Source organism: Drosophila obscura, unplaced genomic scaffold (genome assembly GCF_018151105.1).
Source record: "Drosophila obscura isolate BZ-5 IFL unplaced genomic scaffold, ASM1815110v1 contig_73, whole genome shotgun sequence".
NCBI classification, from domain to species: domain Eukaryota; kingdom Metazoa; phylum Arthropoda; class Insecta; order Diptera; family Drosophilidae; genus Drosophila; species Drosophila obscura.
Genome location: NW_024542865.1, coordinates 2,635,329 through 2,647,483, shown reverse-complemented (window position 1 = coordinate 2,647,483; position 12,155 = coordinate 2,635,329). Strand labels below are relative to the sequence as shown.

The 12,155-nt window shown below is 47.0% G+C and overlaps 1 protein-coding gene across 2 annotated transcripts in view; it reads right to left on the bottom strand.

Annotated features, from left to right (window-relative positions):
- The window catches only part of LOC111064955 (netrin-A), a 48,777-nt gene extending 40,530 nt beyond the window's left edge, over window positions 1–8,247 (bottom strand). For both annotated transcript variants that reach the window (XM_022352837.2, XM_022352838.2), the window contains exon 1: window positions 6,706–8,247. In XM_022352837.2, the coding sequence (XP_022208529.2) occupies window positions 6,706–7,885 (1,180 nt within the window). In that variant the 5' untranslated portion in view covers window positions 7,886–8,247. The remainder of the gene's footprint in view (window positions 1–6,705) is intronic.
- Window positions 8,248–12,155: the final 3,908 nt, after the last annotated feature.

Genomic DNA, 12,155 nt, shown 5'->3' with positions numbered 1-12,155 from the left:
GCAGAAAAACTTCTTCTTTTTCTTAGGAAATTTGTGGAAAATGTAAATAAAATACATTTTTTTTTAGTACTACATTTGAGTACTATATTTGGATGTATATTCATTTGAAATTCATCTTTATTGCACTTCCAAATCTGCCATTAAAAATTGTGAAAAATCCCCACAATTCTTTCACACAAGTAAAAATCTTCGGATGAAACTTTATGGAGCAGAGCTGTAATTACCTTTCATATTATAGATACTACATATAATAAGCTAGATACAGCTGTAGGTACTAGTGGAATTCCAATGAGACTGTAGCTTGTCTGTGGATTGTAATTTGCTACTCCTTTTAGGACTATCCCATAGTAGTCTCATAACAAATGACTATATACCCATAGCTATGAATACTCTGTAGTTATATTAAGCACACCTTTTCCGCACTGTTCCTCTCTTTCAAAGAGCATTCAGCATTCGTTTTTTGTGTGTGTGTGCTGCTGTCAACTGCTGCCCCGTGCTGATCTGCCTCAAAGCTGCTGACTTAACATTTCCGTTTTGTTTTGTTTTGTTTTGAAGCTCTAGCCCACACTCTCTCTCTCTCTGTCTCTGTCTCTCTGTGACTCCGTGTCCTGCCTGGGCTGCTGTTGCCTTTTGCTTTTGCTTTTGCTTTTGACGTGTGCGTCTGGCTGATGAGCCAGTCCTTCGGTCCTTGGCTTTTGGGGTTGCCTGTGTAACGTTATGTGCATAAAAAATAATCATAATCACTTGAAAGCCAAGCCAAAACCCCACCCCCACCCCCGCCACACGACACAGAACCCCGAGCTCAGCATCCACAACCGAAACGAAATGAAATGAAACGAAAAGCCAAAAAAGGATTCTTCTCCTTTTTGGCTGGCAGCGTTTAGAGCACTTTGGCTCTCCGGCTCTCCGGCTCTTTGGCTCTCTGGCAAAAATAAATAAAACATGGAAATCATGGATCGGCCAAGTGATTTTCACCTTTGCATTTTCCTTTTGGTTTTGGTTTTGTGTGTTTTTCGGGGGCTTATTAAAAAATACAATTTACCAAGGTGGAAGTATTGCCAAATGAATTTAATAAACGTGGGGAGAGACGCGTGGCTCGTGTGTGGCATGGGGCAGCGAGGTGAGTGTTTAAAATTCATAAATGTTGAAAGGCAAATGTCAAGGCAGGTGCTCCCACGAGGGGGGCTCAGAGGGAATGTCCAGTGAATGTCCGTGCATATCCGTGGATATGTGTGTGTGTGTGGTGTGTGTGTGTGTGTGTGTGCTGGCCAGTAAATCAGAGAGCGTATGGCAATGACAGCCTCGTCACAGACAGCCGGCCCCATCATAACGAATGGTCTAGTAGGTATCCCAACCCTAGCAGCCAGCAGCCAGCAGCCAGCAACCAGCGCAGATGCACAATCCCCACCAAAATCCCCAGCACCTGAGGGGGTTTCCATTTTTTTTGTCCCCCCCCCCCCTGGTCGCTTTTCTCCTTTTTTTTGTGTGTGTCTCTTTCTGCTGGTTTTTTTTGCTCAAGTGCGCATTTGACAAGCCCAGTAAACAACAATTAAAATGACAACGCAGGAGATGGAAAGGCGAAAGGATATCTGCAGGGTTTTGCCAGCTTTCTTCTGCTGTCTCTTCTCTGCTCTGCTCTGCTCTGCTCTCCACGAATGAAAACTGATGAAAACTGACAGCAGGCGCGCGAGGGCACGCGAGGCAGCGGGTCTGCTGTCCCAAATTATAGCCACAGGACACAAAAAGCAGCGAAATCACTGCCAGGCAATGCCACACTCATCGTGGCTGTCGCCTCCTGCGAGGCAAATAACTTGAGGACATGCCAATGCAATTTCGAATCAATGTCCCAGCACCAGCAAGAAAAACTGAGCCAAGAACAAAAACATAAAAAGCAAAGGAAAAGCTGAACCGAACTGAAACTCATCCAGGGGGCATGTCATGTCGCCTCATAGATGCGGCACTATTCTGGCATGGGAAAATACAGATTGGAGATACTGATTTAAAGAATCAGAATATCAGCAGAGACTGGCATAGAAAACGTAATTAAAATTGAGGGAAATACTTAGAAAAAAAAAAGAAAACACAAAAATATATCTTAGGCCGAATTAAAACTTATAAGAAATATTTGCCCATGGAAAACTGCAGGCCGCAAATATTCGTACTTAAATTTCAAAAATAAATGCATTTATCATTTATGAATATTTGCAACAATTTGTAGATTTTTCGAAGCTCGCAGAGGCCTTAAGTCATTTCAGATAAAAATGTTTCTCCAATCGCAAGCCCACCCGCTGAAAGCCAACACTGAGTGTTGCTTGTTGGGTTAACGGTAACCTTGTGGATATGCTCAGTGGTTCCTCCAACCCGATGACACATAATCATCATCAGCATCATCATCATTATGATGATGATCATCCGCAGAAACAGCAGCATTAGAATGTTCCCCTTGCGCCATTCCATTCGATTTCGTTTGGACAAATTGTTTGGCTAATTTGCTCGGCATTTGCCTAAGCCCCCAGCACCCAGCACATTTATCATGATGCTTAAGCAGCATTTTTTTCGACCCGTCCATCAGATGCGTCGCCGTCTCCGTTGAGTAGCAGAGAAACTATTTTTGGTAGCAGGCAGCACACAGCACACAGCACAATGCGGCGTATGAGTAATGTCTTGATTCGCCAAACGTTTTAACGGATTTAAAATGTATTTATTGCGCCCCGCTCGATGCTCTACGCTCAATGCTCGACGTTAAATTTAGCCACCGCTCTCTGCTCGAATCAGTTGTTTGTTTTCGTTTTCGTTTTCGTTTCCATTCATTTCAAATTGAGATCTTTTATTGCCCGTATATATTTTGTGCTGCTGGTAGCACCTATGTAGCACCCATTCCGATCTGATTCCCCGATCTTTGGCATGCGTGAAGGATGGTTGGATGGAGGGATTCTCCATAATTGTGGGGCATGGATGCTTGGGGCAACGGAATGCACACCTGCACGGTGTTCAGGGGTCAGAGGTGGCCCTGGCTGGGGTTTCGCTATAAATCTAATGGCATCTTTGTTGGAGAATGCGCTTCGCTTTAGGCAAGAGTAATGCTGCAGTGCAGCATCATCATTTATACAGATTTCTCTGGGGTAACTCGTCGGTTTTTTATTTGGACAAATATTTTCCATCAATATCTAGCCCAAATGCTTAGGTTTTGGAGCGTTCTCAGGCGAATTTTAGTTTTTGTTTTTGCCAAACGAAAGCACCGCACAAAATAGCAAGCACATCTGTCAAATATTTTGCAGTCTTCGCTATAGAAAGCTGATCTTATAGATAGATTGTTTGCTGAAAAAATTCCTCTTTTTTTCTTTATTGCGTGGCTGGACTTAAGCCCTCTGCGTTGATCCTCTTAATTGTTTGGTTACATTTTTGTCACTCCTTTTCCCTGTTTGGAATCCTCAAAAATGTTTTTTTTTATTTTGTACTTGAGAGCCGTTCTATGGTTTCTCCAACTGGCTGCTGTTGGCTACTCTTAACAGCTTTTTCCCTATGGCTATATCAATGGAAAAACTTTATTTCCTTAAAAATATGTGGCGTGCAAAAGGTACCCTGCCGCACTCCGGCCACTCCATAAACCTCTGAGAAATTCCTTTGCTTATTTATATTTTCGTGCTGCGGAAATCCTCACATGTGTCCGCCATTAACAGATCCTTTATCCCTGTATTTTTGGCATGGCATATCCCTCATTTTCGCATGCAAATGTTGGGCTCTCATTAGTGCCTCGAATGGCATTCGATTTCATTCGATTTTCATTTCCATTTCATTTGATTCCATTGGAAACAACTGCAATTTTTGGTTGGCATTTTCCCCCGCCGCCGCTGCTCATATGCTCAATTTTCCCAAAAACATTTTCGTGTGGTTTTGTCATTCGCGACGCCGCCGTCGCCGCCTCATCGGAAATATTTTCCGGCCTGGACATTTTCCTGTTTCCCTTGCCCTTGCCCATGCCCTGCCACCACCCATCCCGCTCATTGTTGTGTTCTCGTTTTCGTTCTCGGTTGTAATTGACCGCCCAACCGCCCGCCCGTTATCCCTGTCCCTGTCCCTGTCCCTCTCTGTGTTGTTGCTGTTGTTGAGGTCACATTGAACGTCAAAGGCGGCAATGGCAACGTTAATTTCGTTTGCCCATAAACATGCAACATATGTGTGGCAGGGACATAGGCGATGGGCCAGAGAGTGCGAGTGTGGGGAGGGCAGGATTGTGTGCGCGCGGACAAGGGTCGATCCGGGAATGCATTTCGCAACCCTAATAAAGCGCGGCGAGGCACACGTGCCCGTGCCTCTGCCCTTGCCTCTGCCCCTGATAACAGCCCACTCTTTCCTCCCCTTTCCTGTCTGTGCCTCTCCTGTGTCTGTGTCTGTGCCTGCGTCTGTGTGTGTGCGTCCTTCTGGTGTGACTGTGATTTATGCACTAAACAATACTAAAGGATCTCTGCCTGCCTGCCTGCCTGCCTGCCTGGCATGTCCGCCTATAGCCAGCGCAAAAAAAAAAACCATTGCAATGTTATGGCCCATGATGACCACGAAGGACACTTTCATCGAGTGCCTTGGCAGCACGACACACACGACACCAAAACATCGAGCGATGTTTGATCCACAGATGAATAATGGATGCTCCCCCAAGCCGAGCTACACTCCGGAGTCCCTCTACACTGATGAACATATCTGCCACTTCTTATCATCTGTGGCGCACACACAGCGAGTGGCCCCATCAATTGAATGCCTCCATTGATTAATACAATAAGTGCAGAGCATATACGTATTTATTTTAATTTTTGCAGATGCAAAAAGGGAGATCTAATAGGCCAAGTTTAAATTTGTTTATAGAATTGATTTGCATGTGGGAAAAGGGCTTCAACACGGCTGATCACGAGCAGAATAAACTCCTATCTTAGTACATAATAAATCTAACATTTAAAGTCGATTTTTGGCAGAGCAACAGACAGGCAGACAGACAGACAGACAGGCAGGCAGACATGGCCTATCGATGGACTTGAATTCAATCTAAAATATGTGGAAACTACTTACAAATATTTGTACATGTTAAATAAATATGAATTATATGTACATGTATTTATGCATTTGTATGTACATCTGTTGGGCTGGGTATTGGCCAAAATATGTTTATATTATTTGGCAAACAAATGTTTTCCTTTCGTCAAAAGGCGACTCCAGCACGCGTGCCCGTACTTATCCTTCCTTCCTGCCAGGCAATATTTATGTGTATGTTTTTTCACTGCTGCCTCTGGAGAACCCTCTCACATTTATTATGGCATTATGTTCTATTGATAAAAAAAAAAAAAACCTTCCCTGTTGCCTGCTCCCTGTTCCCTGCTCCCTCCTGCTCTCGTTTCACATTTCGTTACGATTCTGGAATTATTTTCGTGGCTGTTGAAAATGCTTATCAAATTAATTTCGCTTAAATTCGCGCTTATTGTTCGGGCTCAGCGGGTTTTTAGAGGGTTAATTGCGAGGGTTTATCCGCCGGCCCAGAGCCGTCTACGGGCCAGGGTTGCCATTGTTTTGTGATTGAATGTTTGTTTGCTTTTTTTTTATAGCCCCCCATCCCGGCCCGTCCTGGCCCATCCGTAAGGTAGAGGGTTTCGATTTCAGTTTTTATCTCCAACTCGAAAGGGGTACGGGCGGGGGGAGCGCTCGCGCTCACTCTCGCTCACTCTCGCTCCGAGGGTTGGCCCAAGAGTTGCAAATTGATTGTGAAACGGTTGCGTTTACCTACTCCTGCCACATGCCGCATGCCGCATGCCAACGCTGATGCTCTACACGTGTCCATCGAGTTGTTCAATTATGGCTAAGCCCAAATCCGCAGCACAAACAGTTTTTGCCTTTGGCGAGCCAAAGGAAAAGAGCAAAGCCAGAAAGTCCGCCCCCGCCCATGCCCATGCCTTTGGGCCTGATGCAACCCTCGCAACCCTGCCAGTGGGTCCTGCCCGTGAGTCCCATTTAAGATGAAAACTAAACACACGCGCAAGTCGCCCTGCAAATTGAATCCAGATTGAGTTGTCGCCTGAGCCAGTGCCAGGTCCTCTTTATTTTAACTTTATGCCTGGCGATATGTTTGCACAACGGATTGGCATTGGGATTGGGAATGGGCTTGCTATTGAGATTGGGCTATCGTTGGTGCTTGGGGGCGGCTATTCTCACACCCAAAAATTACCATTTTCACTTGGGGAATTACCAAGCCAGCCAGCAAAAACTCCCAAAATTCAGGTAAAATCAGTCTTCTACGATCTTTCAGGTAATGGCAAAGACTATAGCTATAAATGCTCAAGCCCGGGCTAATCCTCACAGATGTGCAGGGAATCCTGCAGTTATTTTACATACGAGATAAATATGTGCCCTTTTATACTTTTTATAGCCGTACTCGAGGAGTTAAGGGGTATATTCGATTTTTGTTTTTATATATATTTCATTGATTTCCCACAGAAATCTTTGGCTTTTTAGGGGCATATTTATTTATTTATTTAGGGAAAAGGAATTCCGCTGAGTCTTTTATTTTTATGCCTATGATTGGTTTCATTTGCTCTGAGCAGAATTTAGCTTAAAGAATTCTGCCAAAAAGTAAGGCGAAAATATTAATCTATGAAAATGTAATTTTGTGGAGATCCTGGGACTCCTGATACTCTTGATTCTTAAGGGCTAAGGGCTACTCACTTTTGCATTCGTTGGGCTCGCGTGCCGTGGCCCTGCCCCAGGGGCGGTCGTAGTAGAAGGGCTTGCAGTGCTCGCAGTCCCTGCCCGCGGTGTTGTGGCTGCACTCGCAGCTCAGCTGCCCGTTGGCATCCGGCGAGCACTTGGAGGCGTGGCCGTTGCACTTGCAGCGCCCGCCCACAGAGAAGTCGGAGACGGCATAGTGGAGGCCCGTGGCAGCGGCTGATACTGAGGCGGAGGCTGAGGCTGAGGCTGAGGCTGCGGCTACGGTGGTGGCTGGCGAGGAGTCAATGTTGTTGCCCGCTGGACTGTTGAGTTGCACGCTGTACTTGGCGCTGCGCAGATCCGACGGCGGCGCGTCCATGGAGATGAGGGCCTGCGGATCGGGCTGCTGCTGCAGGCGGTGGAACACGATGCGTATGTCGGTGGCCGTCACCCAGTCCTGCAGCACCGTCGATGAGTCGAGATCGCGGGCCGAGGGGCGACCCTCCAGCGTGCTGAAGGCGATGCGCGAGGCGAGACCCTCGCTGCGGCCCTGCCCCTGGCGATGGGGATCACTGCAGCGCACCTCCTGCTCGTTGTGCTTGCTGACGGCCAGGCGGCTGGGGCGCCCGAACAGGCGTCGGCACTGGGAGCTGTAGTACTGGAAGGGCTTCCAGCTGCGGCCGTAGTCGGAGCTCTTGTAGATGGCCAGGGAGTCGGGACGCGGTGCCCGCGGGCAGAACTGCAGGCTCACGTAGGTCAGCTCGTAGCGCTTGCCCAGCGAGAGGGTCAAGGTCACATTGCCCCCACCGGCAGCCGGCAGCACAGGAGCCGATCGCCAGCAGGTCACGTTGTTGGAGTTGTTCAGATCGGTGAGGGCGCGCGGCGGGAAGCTGCGCTGCGAGTTGCTGGCGTCGCACGTGTGGCACTGCAGCTCCCTGGTGTCCGGGCCGTGCTCGCAGTACCGCTGCGGCTGCTCGGCCCCGCAGGTGCTGCTGGCCGCCACGGGCGCATCGTAGGCGGCGTTCACGAAGTCGGGTATGCAGAGGCGCGGCTGGCGCGCCTTGTCGTAGCAGGGATCCTCCGCCGCCACCGGCGGCTGCATGGCGAACATCTTCAGGTAAACGTCATTGGGTATGGCCAGCACTCCGGCCCATGCGCTGGCCAGGAGCAGCACCTGCCAGCAGCTCCAGTGGAACATTTTTGTTGCCGTTTCTTGTTCTTTTCTGCTGCGGGATTTCAGTTTTTTTCTTTCGTTTTTTCTGCACTGCTTTCCTCGATGGTTTCTGCACTGCTTTCCTCGATGGTTGTTTCACTTTTGACACAAAACAAAAATTGCAAGCACCAAACAAAAAATATTGACTAGTACTACTAGTACGAGAAGGAGAGGATGCTATTGCTATTGGCTTTGATTGCCGTTTATTCCGTGTCCGGAGCTGAGCCGTATGCGCAGGCGTTTTTTCACTGTGGGCACTCACTCGCGCCTTCGGGGGCGTTTTAAATCGCGTGCGACTCTTCGGCGTCGTCGTCGGTCGTTTTCGAACGTCGTCGTCGTCGTTGGCGTCTTCGTTTAGTGGCCGACAGCACGAGCTGCTGCGGCTGCTGCTGCGACAGCATCCCATCTCAGCCATCCCAACATGTTGCCGCGGCCCAGCAACTCACCAAAGTCAACTCGCTCTCTCGCTCGCACTCACCGCTCACGCCAGTTGTTGCTGTTGCGCGCTGCGCACTGTGTTGGATACATTTGCTGCTGGGCTGGGCTGGCCCAACATGTTGCGGTACACCAGGCTGCTGCTGGCAGCATGTAGCTGGCAGGTTTGTTGCTTTGGCCATGGTTTTTTATTGGCCCTTTTTGGAGTTTGTTGCAGCCACACAGTTGGTGGGCAGCATTTTGTGTCCAAGCTTGCACCTAAAATTTCTAGCGACTGCGAAGAGAAGAAAAAGATTTAACAGCGATATTTCATTTCATTTGTAATGCCAATTGCTTGCTTCAATTTATTTATTTTTATTTTAAAATATCCTCCTACATAAAGGTTCAATGGTATTTCAGTTGCTATTTCCCTATTTTATGTTGTATGTTTAGCCATGGGGGAAACCCCAACCTATCCTGCATGGATCTATGCATCGATCCCTGCATATTTCACAGCCAATATTCCCACCCATAAATACATAAATACAGCCCATATTCTGCAGATAATCTGAGGTAATGCCAAGCATAATCAACATTTTGCACACCTCCTCCAAGCAACCTCTTCTTTCCTCTCTCTCTCTCTCTTTCTCGTTTTTCTTTCCTCAATTTCGTTTTCGGCTTGAGCTTCTCTTTTTCTTGGGGCTCTCTTCTATTGCTGCGGCTGTGGCTGTGGCTGTGCTGCTGCTTGTTTGCTCTTCCGATGGCTATCCGATAATGAAGACGACGGACGGAACTCGACCCAGGCCCAGTCTCAGGCCCAGTACCAGGCCCAGGCCCAGCCCCAGTCCCAGCCCCATTCCCAGGCCCAGTCCCAGAGCCCTGTCTTTGGCTAAGTTATTAAGTTGTCGTTAATGAAAATCATCAATTTTCGAAGAGGGGCGCGTAATTACTGCCACGGCGAATGGCGATGCCTCTTGACGATGGCTTCATTAAAGCCCCTCCACCACCTTCTGCCCCCACCGCGGTGCACCGCTGGCCTGTTCCACATGCTGCGGCGCCTACTACAATATTTGCTGCATTCTGTTGCCTGCACCTTGCTGATAAGACCTTTTCACTTTCTGTTCTCTCTGCCACACAGACAGACAAACAGACAGACAGACACTCCACCTCCCCCCCTCTCCCGCGTATCATAATTGGCTTCCACGCGCTTTTGTTTGTTTTTGTTTTGAAGGCGCATATAATTAGCTCCGATCTGATGGTGGGCGGCAGCATGTGGCTGCATGTGTCTGTGTGTGTGGGTGTGGGTGTGGGGGCGTGGCAGTGTCCGTTGCCGAAACCGAATCGAAAACAGTGTTAATTATTCCATAGTCAGGGCTTAGTGGGTTGGGGGGGGCTGCCACTTCAAGCCGTAAAGGGCAATGGCATGGTGGGGGACTATCATGGGTAAGGAAGAGCGTTACTTGACCGAGGGGGGGGGGGGATAGTAGAAAATAAAATTGCAGCTCATAGATTCTACATTGATTCTAAAACAAAATGCAGCTCTGCTTGCAGGGTTGCATTGGGCAACACGTTTACATGTGACTGGCAACAGCTGACTTGCTCGCTCAGTGGGGTACAGCTTTGCTCAAGTATTTTTCAGGCCTTATTTATTTTTTAATAGTTAGTTAATATTATTTCATAATGCATTAAAGTTAATCTTAATAAATAAATAAATATTTTTATTCTCATCCCATTTAAAATACACAATTTGAGGCTACAAATAACTCTTGCGCCCATTCGTATTTTTTGTCTTAATTGTGCACAGAGATTTAAGCTCTAGTTTTTGCTCTCTCTCTCTCTCTTAATTAATGTTGCTTCATTTATTTACCTTATCACTTTACCGATCTGCACAGCTGTTGTTTGTCTTTAATCTGTATATCCAAGCACACTCTCACACACTCTCACACACTCACACTCATCTATACATCGAAGCAATCAACTTTAATTGTAGCCAGAGATTAGATGTCTGCTCACCTTTGAGCCACTCCATCGCCATGGAAAGAATACTGGTAGCCCTCACACACACCCTCCCACACACCCACACCCACACCCACACCCACTACCAACACACAGACAAAGCTCACACCCAACTCTCAAAAGGAAAGACAGCTGGCCGGCTCATTTCCGCTTCCTTTGTTGGGGAGGCGGATGCCGCTTCCTGGGCTGCTCCTGGGGGCAGCACTCGAAGCCGCCTCCACGGCTTATCGAGTGGAGAACACACACACACACAGAGAGAGGAGGAGAGGGCTTTCATGGCCCTGGGGCCCTGGGCCGGATCAGAACTTTTGCTTTATTACCTTGGCAGTAGGCGTGGCAGCTGCAACAGCCGCAAAGCCCACGACCGCAACATGGCCTGTGAGTGTATCTGTGAGCGAGTATCCCTCCTGCTAGTATCTGCATCCACAGGCTGTCTGTGTGTGTGTGTGTGTGTGTGTGTGTGGCATGCTGTTTGTGTTTGTGTTTGTGTTTGCCTGTGTGCCAGACAGTGCCAAACTTTGGCTTAATATTGGCAAGTGCGTAATGAAAATTGCATTGTCGTTTTCAGTGAGTGGTTCCGGGGCCAGCGGGGGCGTTCGCATTGAGAGGGTGGGTGTAGTGGTGTAGTGGTGTAGTGGATCCCTCACATGGTCGTCTGAGGCCTGCTTTTGGGTCCAGCCTTTTGTCATTCTCTCTCTCTGTCTCTCTTTCTCTTTGCTGTTGGTGGGTTTATTTGTTTGTTTGCCCGCCCGCCCGGCGGCAAGATTTTTAGATTATGACGGCTCTGAAATTCTCTCTCTCCCTCCAGCCATGGGAAGCCACGTCCCCCCCCACGCCACCAGCAATTGGGGGGCTCTACACTGCAAGAAATGCAGCTGAGTGAAGCATTAATTGGGGCTGGGAGATTAAGCCTTTGCCCGAACCAATATGTGGCTGATTTTTATGTAAGTTTAATCAGTAAAAAGTTCTTGGGGATTTTGGGTGTATACACGGGAAGATAACAGGTTAATTGTGATCCATTTCGTACTCCTTTGCAACTCCTTTTAAAAGGAAAGACACTGCCCAGACTCTAGGATGTGGGGCCATCAATTTGTGTGTGTGGAGTTCTATTTTCATTTTCATAATAAGAGTAGTCCAAATTATTCCAGTTTATGTTATTAATACAATTTATAATGTGTTCAAATTGAATAAAATAAATAAATAAAATAAATAAATAAAATAAATTATATAAAATATGTAAATTCCGTTCAGCATTCAGCATTCATTTTCGCTTAAGAAGTCGTTCGTATTCCATTGATTTATGTGTAAGGAATTTATTAAATTATCTGCCAAAAACCATTACGAATAATCTCACATGAATATTAAATGAGAATCCTTTTATAGTGTTGGAAAATACTCGTAGATAGGTATCATTATTTATATTATTTTTATTGAAATTATTAAAGTAAATTAAAGTAAATTAATTGCCGACTTAGCAACCACTTTAAATATTAAGAGCAAAAGTCAATTAAAATGTGAGAGAGATTTGTGGGAGATTTCCCATTGCTTTTGCAGATCTTCACCCTACTTTCTCTCAGTGTTAGCCGTGTTTGTTGTCGTGTATTTGTTTTTGGTGGCGACTCTCTTTCATTTTATTGGCGACATCAATGAATGTGAACGCCCATCGAGGATTTGTAGATTCACACGCCTGCAACACTGCAACCCATTCGGATGGTGGTGTGCTGTGGCACACACACACACTCACTCCGTCCTTGCTTCATTTTGTGGTCACTTTTTTGGCCAATATTTATCTTAACGGTTTTGTTTGTCTTGTACAAAGCGTTCG